The sequence below is a fragment of the Pantherophis guttatus genome, chromosome 2 (assembly GCF_059756535.1).
Source record: "Pantherophis guttatus breed Tessera chromosome 2, ASM5975653v1, whole genome shotgun sequence".
NCBI classification, from domain to species: domain Eukaryota; kingdom Metazoa; phylum Chordata; class Lepidosauria; order Squamata; family Colubridae; genus Pantherophis; species Pantherophis guttatus.
The window spans coordinates 267049147-267067349 of NC_142064.1; the positions used below are offsets into that span (position 1 = coordinate 267049147).

Sequence of the window (18203 nt, forward strand, 5' to 3'; positions counted from 1 at the left end):
ATATCACATTGGTTAATTATGTAATTATGTAATACAGTTGTTTAATACAAATTCAACATTTTAATATAAATCAATTAGTTATATAACTATCTTTTTTGTATATTAATCAATATGAACATGAATATTCCAATTATTTCCATGTAATCCAATTTCTTACAAATCAATTAATTATATTTATCAATAATAATAAACCAAATAATTTCCCCCATATATTCCTCCAAACCACAACTTAACCATTTCTGCTTTCAACACAATATACAATTAAGGTCATTTTCTTCTAGTTTAATTGAAGGTAATAACTGCAACAACCAAGAAAAAAACAACCAAGAAAAAAATGGAGCTTCCAGACTCAGGAACTGCGTACAGGTAGTCCTCGACTGACAACAATTCATTAATGACCGAAGTTACAACTGCACTGAAAAAAGTGACTTACCACCGTTTTTCACACCTACAACCATTACAGCAGCCCCATGGTCATGTGATCAAAATTGAGATGCTTGGCAACTGACTCATATTTATGGTGGTTGCAGTGTCCCAGTGTCATCCCCGTTTGTGACCTTCTGACACGCAAAGTCAACAGGAAAGCCAGATTCACTTAACCAGGTTACTAACTTAACTACTGCAATGATTCACTTAACCACTGTGGCAAGAAAGGTCATAAAATGGGGGGGGGGGACACTCACTTTACAAAAGTTTCACTTGGCAACATAATTTTTGGGCTCAAGTGTTTTCGCAAGTCCAAGACTATCTGTTATCTCCCAAGAACAATTTCACGAGTGGGAAAATAGATTTCTCTTTTAAAAGCTGCATTCTGACCATTTGTGCTTTTGGAAGACTGGGGCTGGCAGAGAAGAGAAATCAGAGGCTGGAACTGCTCAGTTTTACTTTTAGCCTTCAGAAGTTGTGGGAGCTTCATCACTGGAAGCTTTCAAGGAGAGACTGGATTGCCATCCATCGGAAATGATACAGGCTCTCCTGTATGAGCAGGGGGTTGGAGTAACAGTAACAGAGTTGGAAGGGACCTTGGAGGTCATCTAGTCCAACCCCCTGCTCAAACAGGAGACCTATACTAGGGTTCGAACCGCCGACCTTTCTGATCGACAAGCTCAGTGTCTTAGGCATTGAGCCACCTAGTCAGGCTAAATGACCAGATGACCTCCATCGTCCGTTCCAACTCCTGTTATTCTGTTAATCCGAGGCTTTGGTGAACATGAGAATAGAGTCACGATTCATCGAAGGAAGAGACGCCGCTTGCAACTCAATAGCCCCGATGCTCTTTTTGTCATTTTGTTCCCCCCCGCCCGTGACGCCTCCGCGCCCTCCTTTTATGCCTTTCCCCGCACCTGGATTGCGGAGCTGTGTGCTCTGTTTGAACATGGAGGCTCAATTTTCTATAGGAAGAGAGAGCTCTGCAAGGACCAACTGTTGTATCCTCTCCTTTACCAGGAGAGCGTTAAATAGGGTTTTTGCAGAAGGAAGCAGGGTTGGTTGGGAGATCATTTTACACTCAGGTTGGTCAAACTTTCCAAGAAGCTGAACGGGTTAAAAGCAGAAAGTTCAGCAGCTAGAGTAGATCCAGAAATGTAGAGTCCTCTTACTGAATTCCTTTTCCTGTAGCTCCTTTGGAGAAAACTTTGAGTTTGGTGTTGCCGTTCTTGAATTTTGCTGGGCGAATCTCAACAGTTCGGAAAGAGTAAGTTAAATTTGAAACTTTCAGAAAAAGATCAGATCAGAGAATAAGAAATCCAGGAAGGGGGAGTGGGGGGGGAGGTTAAAGGGAAATTATCCTTGAGTAAATAATTTTTTTTTTTAAAAAAAAGCTGCACCTATTTAACGCTCTCCTGGTAAAGGAGAGGATACAACAGTTGGTCCTTGCGGAGCTCTCTCTTCCTATAGAAAATTGAGCCTCCATGTTCAAGCAGAGCACACAGCTCCGCAATCCAGGTGCGGGGAAAGGCATAAAAGGAGGGCGTGGAGGCGTCACGGGCGGGGGGGGGGACAAAATGACAAAAAGAGCATCGGGGCTATTGAGTTGCAAGCGGCGTCTCTTCCTTCGATGAATCGTGACTGTATTGTCATGTTCACCAAAGCCTCGGATTAACAGAATAACAGGAGTTGGAACGGACGATGGAGGTCATCTGGTCATTTAGCCGAAGCAGGGGGTTGGACTAGATAGCCTCCAAGGTCCCTTCCAACTCTGTTACTCTTAGTCCAACCCCCTGCTCATACAGGAGAGCCTGTATCATTTCCGATGGATGGCAATCCAGTCTCTCCTTGAAAGCTTCCAGTGATGAAGCTCCCACAACTTCTGAAGGCTAAAAGTAAAACTGAGGACTTCCAGCCTCTGATTTCTCTTCTCTGCCAGCCCCAGTCTTCCAAAAGCACAAATGGTCAGAATGCAGCTTTTAAAAAAGAAATCTATTTTCCCACTTGTGAAGTTGTTCTTGGGAGATAACAGATAGTCTTGGACTTGCGAAAACACTTGAGTCCAAAATTTATGTTGCCAAGTGAAACTTTTGTAAAGTGAGTATCCCCCTCCCCCCCCCGCCGCCATTTTATGACCTTTCTTGCCACAGTGGTTAAGTGAATCATTGCAGTGGTTAAGTTAGTAACCTGGTTAAGTGAATCTGGCTTTCCTGTTGACTTTGCGTGTCAGACGGTCACAAAAGGGGATGACACTGCAACCATCATAAATATGAGTCAGTTGCCAAGCATCTCAATTTTGATCACATGACCTTAGGGCTGCTGTAATGGTGTAATGTAATGATGCTATAAGTTAGGTATACCAGTCTTAAGATGGTTTAAACATAGCTTACTGTTGCATGAAGTGATCCCAGCCCTGTAAGCTTTGCAGAAGAGAAAATCAAAAAATGCTTGATCAGTGTAAATTATGCTGACTGTTGAAATCTGTTAAATTGCTAAGAAAATAGAATCATAGGGCTGAAAGGTTTAGGTTTATTAGATTTATATACTGCCCTTCTCCCGAAGGACTCAGGGCAGTGTACAGCCATGATAAAACACCAAGTTGTACAAAAATTAAAACCAATTAAAAGAATTAAACAATTGGCCTAATCCATTAAAAAAAACCCAATTTAAAACCCCATCTAAGTTCTTATTCAGCCAGGCCAGGCTGTTGAAATAGCAGGGTCTTTAGGGCCCTGCAGAAGGTACGGAGGTCGAGAATCATACGTATCCCAGGGGGTAGTGTATTCCAGAGGATGGGTGCCCCCACAGAGAAGGCTCTCCCCCTGGGAGTCGCAAGCCTACATTGTTTGGCCGACAGCACCCTGAGGAGCCCCTCTCTGTGGGAGCGTGTTGATCAGTGGGAGGCTATTGGTGGCAGAAGGCGGTCCCATAGATATCTGGGTCCTAAGCCATGGAATGCTTTAAAGGTGGTAACCAAGACCTTGAACTGCACCCGGAAGACCACTGGGAGCCAGTGCAGCTCGCCCAGGAGAGGTGTCACATGGGTGCGCCTAGTCGCACCCATAATCACCCGCGTGGCCGCATTCTGGACCAGTTGGAGCCTCCGAGTGCTCTTCAAGGGGAGCCCCATGTAGAGAGCGTTACAGTAATCCAGACGGGACAAGACGAGGGCGTGAGTGACCGTGCGTAGGGTGTCCCGATCCAGAAAGGGGCGCAACTGGCGCACCAGGTGAACCTGATCAAAAGCCCCCCTGGCCACAGCTGTCATATGTTCTTCTAAGGACAGCCATGCGTCCAGGAGGACAACAAGATTGTGCGCCCCCTCCGAGGGGGGCAGAGTTTCACCCCCAATAGCCAGCGATGGAACCAGCTGGCTATATCAAGACACCGGAAGCCATAGCCACTCAGTCTTGGAGGGGTTGAGTCTGAGCCTGTTTCTCCCCATCCAGATCCGCACGGCCTCCAGGCAGCGAGACATTACGTTAAGAGCATCATTGGGGTGGTCTGGGGTGGAAATGTACATCTGAGTGTCATCAGCATACTGGCGTACGCTGATGACACTCAGCGTACACTCCACCCCAAAACCACGGATGATCTCACCCAGTGGCTTCACATAAATGTTGAACAGAAGGGGCGAGAGGACCGACCCTTGCAGCACTCCATACATAAGGCGCCTCGAGGTCGACCTCTGTCCCCCTGCCAACACAGACTGTGTCCGGCTGGAGAGGAAGGAGGAGAACCACCGCAACATGGTGCCCCCCACTCCTAACCCCTCCAGCCGTCGCAGCATGATACCGTGGTCGATGGTATCAAAAGCCGCTGAGAGGTCCAATAGGACTAGGACAGAGGGACATCCCCTGTCCCGAGCCCTCCAGAGATCATCTACCAATGCGACCAATGCCGTTTCCGTGCTGTATCCCGGTCTGAAGCCCGACTGGAACGGATCCAGATAGACAGTTTCATCCAGGTACCGAGGAAGTTGCTGCGCCACCACACTCTCAACAACCTTCGCCACAAAGCGGAGGTTGGAGACTGGACGATAGATCGCCAATATTGCCGGGTCCAGAGAAGGCTTCTTGAGAGGGGCCTCACCACCGCCTCTTTAAGGGCGGCGGGGAGGAGACCCTCACTCAAAGAAGCATTTATAATCCTCTGGAGCCAGCTTCGTGTAACCTCCCGGGAGACGAGCACCAACCAGGAGGGACACGGGTCCAATAAACATGTGGCAGAGCTCAACCTACCCAGAATCCTGTCCACGTCCTCAGGAGCCACAGGGTCAAACTCCTCCCAGATAACACTCTCAAGACTCACCCCCGTCACCCACTCTGGAGCTACCCAATCGGAGTCCAAGCCTTCCCGATTCTGAGCGATTTTGTCATGCAGGAATTGCACAAATTCCTCAGCCTTCTCCTGCAAGGGGTCTTCCTGCACTTCCACATGAAGGAGGGAGCAGGTCACCCTAAACAGGGCGGCTGGGCGGTTCTCTGCAGATGCAATAAGAGTGGAAAAATAGCTTGATTTTGCCCCTTTTATCGCCACTAGGTAGGTCTTAATATGAGATCTTACCAGTGTTCAGTCGGATTCCAATCACTCTCTAGGCGTCTTTTCTGGCGCTTCATCTCCCTCAGCTCCTCGGAGAACCAGGGGGCTAGATGGGATCTGCATCAGGTCAGAGGCCGCAAAGGCACGACTCAGTCCAAAGCTCTAGCGGCCGCCTTTTCCCAGGCGGCCACCAGCTCTTCAGTCGAGCCGTGAGCCAGAGCTTCAGGGAATGGCCCAAGCTCCATCAGGAACCTATCAGGATCCATCAGGCACCTGAGACGGAACCACCTAGGCTAGTGATGGCTAACCTTTTTGCCATCGCGTGCCAGGAGAGGGGGAGCAGGGGGAGGGTCGCGCATGCACGTGCCCACGCGCATGCACACGCAACCCCACCCACCCCCGCTCCTGGCACATGATGGCCTGGTAGGCCCGTTTTTCTTTCTTACCTGATTTCAGATCCTTTCTATGGATCTGGGAAGGTCGAAAACAGCCTTTCCCACTCCTCTGGAGGCCCTACGGAGGCTGAAAGGGCCAATTTACCAACTCTCGGTGGGACAGGACGTGATGTTTTTTGCTGTCCCCAGCCTCCAGAACCTCTCTAAGAGTCTCTAGGAGCCTCTCTAGGAGTCTCTCTAGGAGTCTCTGGAGGCTGGGGACAGAAAAAAAGTCACTTCCTGTCCCACCGGGAGTCAGGAAATGGGCCCTTTCAGCCTCCGTAGGGCCTCCAAGGGAGAGGGAAAGGCTGTTTTCGCCCTTCCCAGATAAATAGAGAGGATCTGGAGCCGGTAAGAAAGAAAAACGGGCCTTCCTCCACCCCTGGCCCTCCAGAGGCAGGAAACAGCCTGTTTCCCTACTTCTGGTGGGCCCAGAAGGCCCGAAAATCAGCTGTCCGGCATGCGCATGCGCCCCAGAGCTGAGCTGGCGTGCCCACTAATATGGCTCTGCGTGCCACCTGTGGCACGTGTGCCATAGGTTCACCATCATGGACCTAGGCGGTTCCATCTCCCTGCGGCGAGGGGAAGCGGCTCGAAAGTCTAGTTGAAGAAGTTAATGATCTGACCATGACAGGAGTTTGATGACTAGATCCCCTAATTCCAGATCATTCAACCACTGACCAGAGACAAGAATCAGGTCCAGAGTGTATCCCCCCGTGTGAGTCGGGCCTGGAACTAACTGGGTCAGGTCCATGGCTGCCATGGAAGCCATGAACTCCCGAGCTATCTCCGACGTTTCACCGACGGATGGCAGGTTGAAGTCCCCATGACCATAAGTCTGGGGGTATCCACCGCCACCCCGGCTATTACGTCAAGCAGCTCAGGCAGGGTTATTGCCACGTGGCAGGGAGCCAGGTACGTAGTCAACTAACCCATCTGTACCCCACGACCGCACTTCACAAGGAGGGACTCACATCCAGCTATCTGCGGAACAGTGGCCTCCTTCAGACAAAGACTTTCCTTAATACTGGCCGCCACCCCCCCCCGCCCCTCCCCTGAGCCCTCGGAAGGGACCTTGAAGGTCTTCAAGTCTAACTCCTTGCCCAAGGCAGGGGACCTTATACCATCTGTCAAATGGTTGTCCAATCTATTTTTGAAAATCTCCAATGATGGAACACCCACAACTCCCAAGAGGCAAGATATTCCATTGATTAATTCTTCTCACCATCAGAAAATTTCTCCTCACTTCTGGGGTGGATCTCTCTTTGACAAGCTTCCACCCATTACTTCTTGTCCTACCATCTGGTGCCCTAGAGAATAAGTCAATCCTCTCTTTGTGACACATCCTCAAGTGTATTGGAAGAGGAGCTGTCACATCCCACTTAACCCTTCTCTTTGAGTCTAGGATACCCCATGCTCTGCCTCTGCCCCTTGGTTTCCCCAAAGCCCTATGGGCCTTCTCCATACTCCACCCCATCACCATTTGCTTACTTACATTTTGATGAGCTCAGGAAGTCAGAGTAGAGAAGGCCATTCCCTCGGTGGGCCACGTGGCACAATCAAGAAGAAGAAATCCAATCTCTTTTGTTTCCATGGCAATCCTTTTGCCTCAGCCAGCATAAATTACTACGATTTCTTCTTAGCTACGATTTCTTCTTAGCTCCGCCGGTGCTAGTTTTATGCTGCTGGTGCTAAGAAGATATCATAGTGGTCTACCCTGGCTGTGGAGGGGAAAGGACTTGCATGGAAACAAAAGTGATGGGGTTTCTTCTTTGCTCTACCAGCAAAAGACTAGAGTAAACCTAGCGCTGATAGAGAGAAGAAAAAATCCGATCTCTTTTGTTTCCATGGCAATATTCTCCTCCCTAGCCAGGGTAAACCACTACGATCTCTTTTTAGCGCTGCCACCATAAAATTAGTGCCGGTGGAACTAAGAAGAAATCGCAGGAGCTTATGCTGGCTGGAAAGGAAAGGATTGCAATGGAATCAAAATAGACATGGTTGGAAATTAAATGCAAAAGTTAATACTCATGAGGAATAACACACAATTATTAGTTAATCCTATATATTATTATATCTTAATTAAACAGTAATTAATTTCATATATAAGAATTTTTGTATAAACTGTATAATTAATTAGATAATTGATTAGACACCACATTTGTAAATATACAATATGACTACATGTTGCCGAACCGTATACTTTGAATTGTAATATATTCTTAATTCAATAAAATTTCATTAAAAAAAAAAACACAAAAAAACAAAAAAACAAAATAGACATGATTTCTCCTTAGCACCAGCAGTGCTAGCTTTATGCTAGTCTTACACTGGTTGAGCAAAGAAGAAATCTCATCTTTTTTACTTCCATGGGAATCCTTTCCTCCCCAGGCAAGGTAAATCACTACCAATTTATGCTGGGTGGGGCGAAAGGATTGCCATGGAAACAAAAGAGATCGTAAGTCTTCTTCTTGATTCTGCCACGTAGCTCAGTTGACATCTTGAGCTTGTCAAAAATTAAGTAAGTGAATGAAGAAAGGGAGTGAGGTTGGGGAGCAATACCTAGAAGCAAAGATATTGACAAAGCAGGCCAATGTACTGTGGTCTGGGGCCTCTGAGGATTGACCGGGCAAGATGTTTGGGAAATAGGTGGGTAGGTATGCTGCAGCCTCTCTGCAGCTGGTCGATGGACCATTGGGGGGAGGGGCTGCAAAATTTCAACTTTGAAACAGATTCGTATTTAGCATTGGGTGTAATGGCCTATTTTACCTCAAGGATTACCTGTACTACTTTTTTTCACATCTTCTGCAACCTTTTTATAAACAATAAAACTTACACTATCATTTGAATCTTACAGACAAAGATGCCAATATAACAATACTGGAAACTGAGAATAACAAGCAACATTGAAAAGCAAAGCAAATTGAAGCAGAAATTTAAAAAAATATTTTCCATTTCCTTCAGAAAGCCTATTGTGGGAAAAGTACAGAGTTCAAATGACAAGAGGATCCACACGGGAGAGCAGCCATATAAATACTCTGAATGTGGCAAAAGCTTTGGTCAGAATAGCTTCCTTGTGATTCATAGAAGGATCCACATAGGACAGATGCCCTACAACTGCTCCCAATGTGGTAAATGCTTTTGCAAGCATGGCAACTTTGTGATACACCAGAGAACTCACACAGGAAAGAAACACTTTGAATGTCCTGAGTGTGGGAAAAGTTTCAGTCAGAATTCCAGCCTGGTGAAACATCAGAGGACTCACACAGGAGAGAAACCCTTTGAATGTCCTGATTGTGGGAAAAGTTTCAGTCAGAATTCCCACCTGATGATACACCAGAGGACACACACAAGAGAGAAACCCTTTGAATGTCCTGATTGTGGGAAAGGTTTCAGTGTCAATTCCAACCTGCTGATACACCAGAGAACTCACACAGGAAAGAAACCCTTTGAATGTCCTGAGTGTGGGAAAGGTTTCAGTGTCAATTCCAGCCTAGTGAAACACCAGAGAACTCACACAGGAGAGAAACCCTTTGAATGTCCTGATTGTGGGAAATGTTTCAGTCAGAATTCCAGCCTGGTGATACACCAGAGGATTCACACAGGAGAGAAACCCTTTGAATGTCCTGATTGTGGGAAATGTTTCAGTCAGAATTCCAACCTGGTGATACACCAGAGGACTCACACCAGGGAGAAACCATATGAGTGTCCAGATTGTGGGAAACGTTTCACAACAAATTCCCACTTGGTGATACACCAGAGGACTCACACAGGAGAGAAGCCCTTTGAATGTCCTGATTGTGGGAAAGGTTTCAGTGTCAATTCCAACCTGGTGAAACACCAGAGGACTCACACAGGAGAGAAACCCTTTGAATGTCCTGAGTGTGGGAAATGTTTCAGTAAGAATTCCTACCTGGTGATACACCAGAGGATTCACACAGGAAAGAAACAGTTTGAATGTCCTGAGTGTGGGAAAAGTTTCAGTCAGAATTCCCACCTGGTGATACACCAGAGGACTCACACAGGAGAGAAGCCCTTTGAATGTCCTGAATGTGGGAAAAGCTTCAGTCAGAATTCCTACCTGGTGAGACACCAGAGGATTCACACAGGAGAGAAATCCTTTGAATGTCCTGATTGTGGGAAATGTTTCAGTGAGAATTTCAGCCTGGTGAAACATCAGAGGACTCACACAAGAGAGAAACCCTTTGAATGTCCTGAGTGTGGGAAAAGTTTCAGTCAGAATTCCAGCCTGGTGAGACACCAGAGGACTCACACAGGAGAGAAACCCTTTGAATGTCCTGAATGTGGGAAAGGTTTCAGTGTCAATTCCAGCCTAGTGAAACACCAGAGAACTCACACAGGAGAGAAACCCTTTGAATGTCCTGATTGTGGGAAAAGTTTCAGTCAGAATTCCAGCCTGGTGATACACCAGAGGATTCACACAGGAGAGAAACCCTTTGAATGTCCTGATTGTGGGAAATGTTTCAGTCAGAATTCCTACCTGGTGATACACCAGAGGATTCACACAGGAGAGAAACCCTTTGAATGTCCTGAGTGTGGGAAAAGTTTCAGTCAGAGTTCCCATCTCATTGGCCACCAGAGGAGTCACACAGGAGAGAAACCCTTTGAATGTCCTGAGTGTGGGAAAAGTTTCAGTCAGAGTTCCCATCTCATTAGCCACCAGAGGACTCACACAGGAGAGAAACCCTTTTAATGTCCTGATTGTGGGAAAAGTTTCAGTGTCAATTCCTACCTGGTGATACACCAGAGGACTCACACAGAAGAAAACCATATGAGTGTCCGGATTGTGAGAAAGATTTCAGTATTTCGTCTAACCTTTAACCTTTCTTATCTCCCATTCGGAGTATAGATGAGAAATTGATTATTTAAATTCTGGCCTTTTTTAGTCACCAGTTCTCAGGATTTGACCTGTAGGTGGAGAGAGAAAAATAGAAAATATTAGTTTGATAAAGGCTAACTACCTGTTTCTGATTATCAGCAGTACTTTTTGGATGTTTGCATTTGCAGAAGTCGTGGAATTTCCGCAAACCGGCCTTTGGGTGATGTTTTTTGTATTTTGATTATGGAATTCCAACATGTGGAATTTCATCCTTCTATCTTGGTGAACTCCAGATTTTGAACCTCACAATTTCCCAGCCAGCATACAAGTAATCCTCGAGATACAACTGTGATGAGAACTAACTATTATGGATGCATTTAGCAATGGCAACAGTGCTTTTGTCGTGGAAAAATAAAGAGATGAATTTCGAAATCAGAAAAAGCTTTATTTTGGCCAAAAGGTTCAGAAAGCATAATATAAATCCTAACATCTGATCCTAACAATCCTAACGTATCTATATACTAACAAAAACAGGAAGTATCTTAGATCTGCCTCCTTAGCTAGTCCTCCTCCCCTATCGCTTTAGGCAGGAAACTCCATGTGGGTTAGTTCTGCATTTTAACATAGTCCAGGAAATTAGCTAATACTTGTAGTTTGATTTTTTGAACCCAGCAACTGTCTCTTTGCCTGCGGTTTGACTTCTTGAACTCTGCAACTTTCTCAAGTCAAAAGGGCCCTTCAGAGATCATGCAGGCTGACCCCGTATTATTTCACTCTTATATCCAATTTCATTTTACGTCCTGCCTTATCCCCCCTTTTAGACTCTATTTTACTTGTTTACAATTGAGTCTAACCTATTACAGAGCTTAATTCAACAATGTAAGCATATAACATATAACATAATCAATTCAGGATAAGATACATAGTAATGCAAAGGAAAGACAATTAATACTTATGACTTTCAATCTTATTCTCTGAAGCACTTTCTCTAATTACCCAGTTGAGAAAGATCAGAAACTTCATTTTCATCAAAGAGATCAGGGTCAATTTTACAGTCTATAAGGCTTTCCATCAAAATCAACTCATTTTTTTTCAACTCTTATCTCTTTCATTGCTCTCATAGCTAGTTGTCTGAACAAGGAATAAAAGCCAGGCCTATCACAACAGGAATAACATCTGCCTAATCCAGCCAGGCCCAGACAACTAAGAGAACCACTTCTGACCCATTTTGGATGCCCGGTCCTTGGCATTCTCTCTGACCACACCTGACTTATTCATGTCTGCAACCCACTTTTCAGTTGTTAAAAGGTTATGATATGCCAGTTTTGTAAGACCACTGCTGCCAAGGAATCTATTTGGTCTTGGACATTGACTAAGGTTCCATCAATTTGGTTCAGGCTTCCTTGGAACTCCTCTGACAATTGCTTGAACTGTGGTATGGAGTGTGCCATTCCACCTACACCTGTTCCAACAACAGTCCCCAGGATTGCTAATAGTGGGACCGAGAGTGGCACCCCTTTTTGAACATGCCCCTTGAGGGGAACAGGGATAGTGTGCTCTTCACTGACGACACATATTTTTGGGGAAGATGTAAATGTTCCAGTCCAGTTTGTAGGTAAACACAAATACACATTTTTCTCACATAAGAAGAAAACTCCATTTTTCCTTACATACACACCTATACTCATGGAAAAGGCATGGGCTCATTGGTTTTTTTCTCATTAGTCCAGACCCCTAAAGTCCCTGCCACTAGCATGCCACCAGTGACTGCAATGGGACTTCTAGTGTAGGGTCCTTTTGCTTATCTCTGAGAATAGTGCCTTCAAAAAGGTAACGAGAGCTTGTATTTCCAGGGGGAAATAGGACACATAAGCCTGTGTTGGATCTAATGGAGACATGTGGTGGTATTGAGAAGGTGACCTTCTGTTGAAATAAGAGTGGGCATAAGGAGAATTGCCACTAGTTAGTTTTTACATCCATAAGTGTCATTCTAAGGTCAAGTGTATTTCTGATGGACATTGATCTCCCATCAGGGATCCTACAGGAATATCTGGTTCCTGATGTCACTTTACACACGAGGGTGACTCTAGGATTTCCGTACCAACAGCTATAGGGCTAACAATGGGGAACGGTTCATTCCCAGCCTTTTGAATGCATTATAAAAGTCTCCTTGCAATTTGGCTACTGTTACTTTGATTCACCATTAATATCTTTCTCAAGGACTATTGTGGCCCTGGTCCTGATCCAAAGATCTGGCTCAACTGGAACAGCATTGTAAGATGAAGGACCAGCAGACAAACAGAACCAGCATTTTTGGCTTAGGGTAGGGTCAGACTGATTAACTAGGCTTTAACTCAATTCCAGTATTCTTAACAGGTAGTTCCCTTTTCTCAATTGTTACAGGGGCCCATTCTCCCTTTGTTCTACCCCACTCTGTTCTGGGATTGTCAGATGCTTGTCTTTAGGTTTTGGGGTTAGCTTAGGTCCAGGGTACCGACCCCACCTATTGATGATACGTCGTTGGCGGGAGTGGACCTGTTCCAAAGAGTTCACACTTTGTGACCCGTTCTTGCCTTGTCTTTTGGGGTTCTCAACTTCCCCAGATCCTTTCTCAAGGGCAAGGGTGTCACTTGGGCATTCTCACAACATTGGGAACTACTATTCCGTGTGTTATTACTCATTAGGCCCTTTGCCAATAATAGCCGAAGCCACAGAAAACTCACAATTGTCCTCTACACAGAACCTATCCAATCACAATTCCCTTAATCTACAAAATCACCACATCAGGAAGAAGGTTAGGGTTATATGTGACTTGGAAAAGGCAATATTAGTCTTAGGTATCTCACAGAGCCACCTCTTATTTGTTAATACAATATCCACATTCTTAGAGCTAGAGCAGCCCCACAGAGAGCTCACTCCCTGGCTTCTTTAAACAGAAATATCTACAGGAGTTTCATACTGCTCTCTGTCACAGTCTATGATTTTAGATTCAGCACCTGTCTTTTTGAGGAAGAGGTGATTCCAGCATACTATATACAGCAAATCACAACTAATCACAGTAACAGCAAGCACGCTTATTAATTTAAGGGATAGTGTACCTATGGCTATATATGTTTGACTTCCCATTCCAAATCTTCAGCCGTACGTAGAGGGTCAGCTTCCGGTGTGACACCAGTAAGGCCTCTTCTGCCCCGTATGTTGCCTGCCCGTTGCCGGTAGGACAGTTATAGGGGGCACTTCTTCAAGCGTACTACTAGGGGTCGGGCCTAGTCTTGGTCTGCCTCCCAATATTCCTAAACTGCGGACTTAACTCGAGTCCAGTGAATCCAAGACTTGGATTCCAACATTTTTACTGCAAATGGGAACACATGACCACAGTATATGGGCCCTTCCACCTAGGCATTAAACTTTTTCCTTTCCAGTGTTTTACCCATACAATCCTCCAAATCACAATTTAATCATTTCTACCTTCATCACAATATAATTTAAAATATTTCAATCATTACAATTTCCCTAATTAAATTTAGAATTGTTCTAGCTGGTATCCAAGTTACAACTTAATCCTTTTTACTTTTACCACCATATACCATTAAGGTATTTCAATTGTTACAGTTTATACTTATTCGTATTTCTAGAAAAAGATTAAAAAAAGAAAACTTATCATTATCTAGATTTCAAAATACAAAGACAAATACTCCAATTATTATTCACTTCATTTTTACAATTATGTTTCCCCATAACTAGAGGTGGTTAAAAATGGTGGGCTAAGGGACAGACAATATTGTTGGATTTCTTGTATTTGCTTATTTAATTCTCCCGCTATCTGATTCACCCACTTAGTTCCTATCTTAGTTCCTATCTGGCTTAGGTCTCCTATATGATTTTCAAGTATTTCAAAAGGAGATAATCTAATTCCTTTACGTGGAGAAGATCACACAGATCAAAGTACTAGTGGTAATGCATTTACTCACTTAAGGTGATTTTCAAGGCACCCCTTAGTCTGCTTTTTCTCTTAAAGTAAATTGGGTGTTTTAATCTGTGTTTCGGCCAAAATATTTAATAATTTTAAGGGATTTTTAATATTTGTATTATCTGTATTTTATCTTGGCTGTTCACCGCCCTGAGTCCTTCGGGAGTAGGGCAGTATAGAAATTTGATTAAATAAATAAATAAATAAATAAATAAATAAATAAATAATAAACAAACAAACAAACAAACAAACAAACAAATAAATAAATAAATGTCCAGGTAAGGCTGGTCAGTCAGACTTGGGAAGGTCTGCTCCACTCTGGTTGTTGTTTTGATCTGCTTACGTTGTTTCAATTTCATGACCCGATGCTTGCAAAAGAATAGCTGGGTTAAAGCATTTGTTTGTTTCAGGGTCACTTGTGGTTTCTGAGTGAGGAGAGCTTGATGCTTGTGTCTCTAAAACTCCTTGAATCGCATGGCTGGTGTAAATAGTAGTTGGCTGCCTAAGTGTTAATTTCCCAATAGTTAGTTCTGCAATTTGACAAACAGCTTCCTTCCATCTCTCTCTGCCTTTGGCTTATGGCAATGCAGCGGGGGCAGCTTTTCTGCCTGAGAGGAAACCGGCACTGCTACGGCTTCAACATGGGGTGCAGCATATCCCGGTGGGTTCGGTACTTCAAACTCCTGCCAGGTATTGGGGGTTTGATCTTCTTGAGCCATATTTCTCGCCATTATGACCAGGAGGGAAACTGGACACGCAGGCATATCTATATTTCTTCCATCTAAGGAACATTTCAGGGTTTTCAGCATGGGGCGACGATTTATGAAGCCATTATTAACCCCTTGGATATTTTAGAAAAGGGAGCTAGCAGCTTTGTTTAGATGCCCCTGTGTCTACTAAGAAGGTTACATTATTCCCCCTGTTTTCATTTGGACCAAGGATTCAGGGGGGGGCTTGACTGAACCCTGATCCCCTTCAGCCTTCAGGCCTCTCATCTACTGCAGCCAGGCCTATGGCTTCTGTTATGTCCTTATAAAGTCATCCGCCGGGGATTGGCTAATCCACCGGCGGGAAGTTTAAACAACTGTCATTGGACGGCTGAGTCTGCCGAAGCGTATAAAAGAGCTCCGGCAGCACAGCCGTCTGCCTTTATTCCGAGCTGAAATAAAGTGCTGATGGACCAACGCTGGTCGCGTCTTCCTTTCCCTGCGCCGATCTAACAGCTTCCTTTCTTTACAGAATGCTTTTGTAGCTTTTCTTCAATTGCAGATTGAGCTCACTAGGCTTGAGAAGCAACTTGTCTAAAACAGCATACACACAACCCTTGCAATGATGATTCAACATGCTGCCCTGGGACCTTTTATTACAGGCAATCTTCTTAGCCAACACAAGAACTGTCTTTTCTCTTCTTGGCCCTCTACTGCTGAGCATAATTCTTTCACTCAATTAAGTCCAAATGGAATTTAGGATGCAAAGAGAAGGAAAGCAAGCTTTGTCACTTTTGTGGCTAAGCAAAAGTCTCAATTAGATACAAAGAAAGTCTTTTTATAAGTTGTGTGCAGAGAAAAGATGCATTTTTACTCAACAGAATGTCCAGCAATGCTCCAAGAGAAAGAAAGGAAGATTCCTTCTTGGAAACTGTTGGTCTATTATAGCCTGGAGGTTCCCCCCATCTGTGGGTTTTAAATTTTACCAATGGCACTACTTAATTTCTCTCTCTCTTCACCATTAAGGAGAGTGGTCCAGGTTCTGCCAGGTAGGATTGTGGGTTTTTATATTGAAATCTACAATTTCAATAGTACACCAGTCCAGCCACTCTTTGTGGCATTTTTCAAGTATCACTAGACAGAATTCAAGGTTTTTTTAAAATTAGAATTATTATGAAGGGTGCACTTCCTTATCCATAAGGTCTCTCCTTTTTTTATTTTTACTATGGTAATAATGAACTTTACTGATTCTGGCATTTTCCAGCTCGTTCTTCTTGTCTGACTTGCAGAAAGAGATACATTTTTAAAAATGGCTTCAAACTACTCTCACTACCATTACAAGGACGGGAAGTTTTTGAAACATTTAATATGATATAAATCTTCTTCTTCTTGTGCCATATCCGTCATAAGCTGTTGGCGATCGTATTTTTATCTATAGCCGCACAAAAAAGTGCTGCTGAATTTTGTCCAAACCATTCCCTTAGATTTTGAAACCATGATGTTCTTCTTCTGACTGGAGCTCATTTGCCTTCAATCCTTCCCTGGAGGATTAAATGAAGTGTGCCGTATTTTTCTGGATGTCGCATCACATGTCCGAAATATCCCAACTTTTGTTTTTTTAAATTTTAATGGGTTTTTTTAATGGTATAAATAGGTGACTCAAAAGATTAGTCAGATTAGCATTGATTCTCATTACTTATTTTCCAAGGGTGTGTCATCAGCATTTCATCAAAAAAGGCCTACGGGATAATGTATAGGAATTAATGGCTAAAGCTAAAATTGCCTGTTCATGGATATTCCAAAGGAAAAATTGCAGACTACAGGAACCATGTTCACCTTTAACATTTGGAATTAATCACAGATATATACAAACTTTTCAAATTGTTATTTCCTCCCAGGGTTACCTTCTCTTTTCCATTACCTGATTTGGGAGTCGGGGTGGGGAGAGCGTATCACGTTTTTTTAAAAAAAGAATACAGAGTTAGTTTTCTTTTTTTGTGCTTTAGTCTTTAGAATTGCTTTGTCTGTTTTAACAGTATAATCAATTGTGAAAGTTATTTTCAAATTTCCCACAACTATGATTGATATTTTGTTAACAGTGGGAGAAAGTAGTGCCTAAATTTAGGATAACTTAGAATAGGTAGCACAGAGAAGTAATGGTAATTATATAGTTGAGTACTACCTGTATTGCACTTTACTAAAGATAAAGGTTTCCCCTGTTCAGTCATTTCTGACTCTGGGGGACGATGCTCATCTCTGTTTTTTAGCCGAGGGAGCCAACGTTGTCTGAAGATGCTTCTGTGGCCTTGTGGCCAATATGACTATATGCTGTTGTGCATGGAATACTTCCTTCCCACCAAAGTGGTACCTATTTATCTACTCGCATTTGCAAGCTTTTGAACTCTTAGGTGGACAGGAGCTGGAGCAAGTAACAGGAACTCAACCTGTCCTGTGGTGCTCAGGTTTCAAACCCAGACTGTCAGCTTTCCAACTGACAAATTCAGTTGTTGTGATGCACAACAATCCTTGGTTTATGTGCAAATGCACAATCCCCAAACCTTGTCAGGTGTGTCAGAAGAGACTCTTGCTGCAGGAAAACACAGTCTTTTTCCACCAGTCAAAATTTCAGGTAGTCCTTGACTTACAACCACAATTGAGCCCAAAAGTTGCATTGTTAAGTGAGAGATTTGTTAAGTGAGTTATACCCCATCTTATGTCCTTACTTGCCACTGTGAATCATTGCAGTTGATAATTTAGTAATATGGTTGTTAAGTGAATCTGGCTTCCCCATTGAGTTTGCTTTTCAAATGGTTGCAATCACCTGACCTTGGGACATAGCAATGGTCATAAGTATGAACCAGTCGCCCTGCATCTGGATTTTGATCACTGTTCATAGGGATGCTACCAAGGTTGTAAGTGTGAAAAATGGTCATAAGTCACTTTTTTCAGTGTCATCCTAACTTTGAACAGTCAGCAAATGAACTTATAAGTGGAGGACTGCCTGTATTAGCTTAGTTCCTTTCCAGATACACTGTTAAGATCTTAACACCTGGGTAGCTTTTCAATGACCAGGATTAAACCAACATTGGAAATGCAGGTAATCCTTAATTTACAACTGTAATTTAGCCTGCAATTACAGTCCTAAATCATGATGGTCATTAATGGGTCACCACACAATGTGCCCAATTCTACAACCTATTTGGTGGCAGTTGTTAAGCGCATGCAACAATTGTAAAACAAACAGCCTGACTAGGTGGCTCAGCCTGACTAGATGGCTCAGTGGC

General features: G+C 43.8%; 2 protein-coding genes and 1 pseudogene across 2 annotated transcripts in view; 2 read left to right on the top strand and 1 right to left on the bottom strand.

Annotated features, from left to right (window-relative positions):
* Nucleotides 1-1562: 1562 nt before the first annotated feature.
* Nucleotides 1563-10674, top strand: LOC132711718 (uncharacterized). The gene is made up of 2 exons (XM_060691331.2): nt 1563-1693; nt 8260-10674. The coding sequence occupies exon 2, from the start codon at nt 8509-8511 to the stop codon at nt 10114-10116; it is 1608 nt and encodes a 535-aa protein (XP_060547314.2). The 5' UTR covers nt 1563-1693; nt 8260-8508; the 3' UTR covers nt 10117-10674.
* The window catches only part of LOC132711728 (uncharacterized), a 43937-nt gene continuing 27401 nt past the window's right edge, over nt 1668-18203 (top strand). The window contains exon 1 of the mRNA XM_087884180.1: nt 1668-1693. The gene's annotated coding sequence lies outside the window, so the exon portion shown is untranslated. The remainder of the gene's footprint in view (nt 1694-18203) is intronic.
* Nucleotides 3113-3904, bottom strand: LOC148115801 (uncharacterized; annotated as a pseudogene).

Bases quoted from the DNA above. Each gene is read 5' to 3' on its own strand.
- LOC132711718 (XM_060691331.2), top strand. From the start codon at position 8,509: ATGCCCTACAACTGCTCCCAATGTGGTAAATGCTTTTGCAAGCATGGC.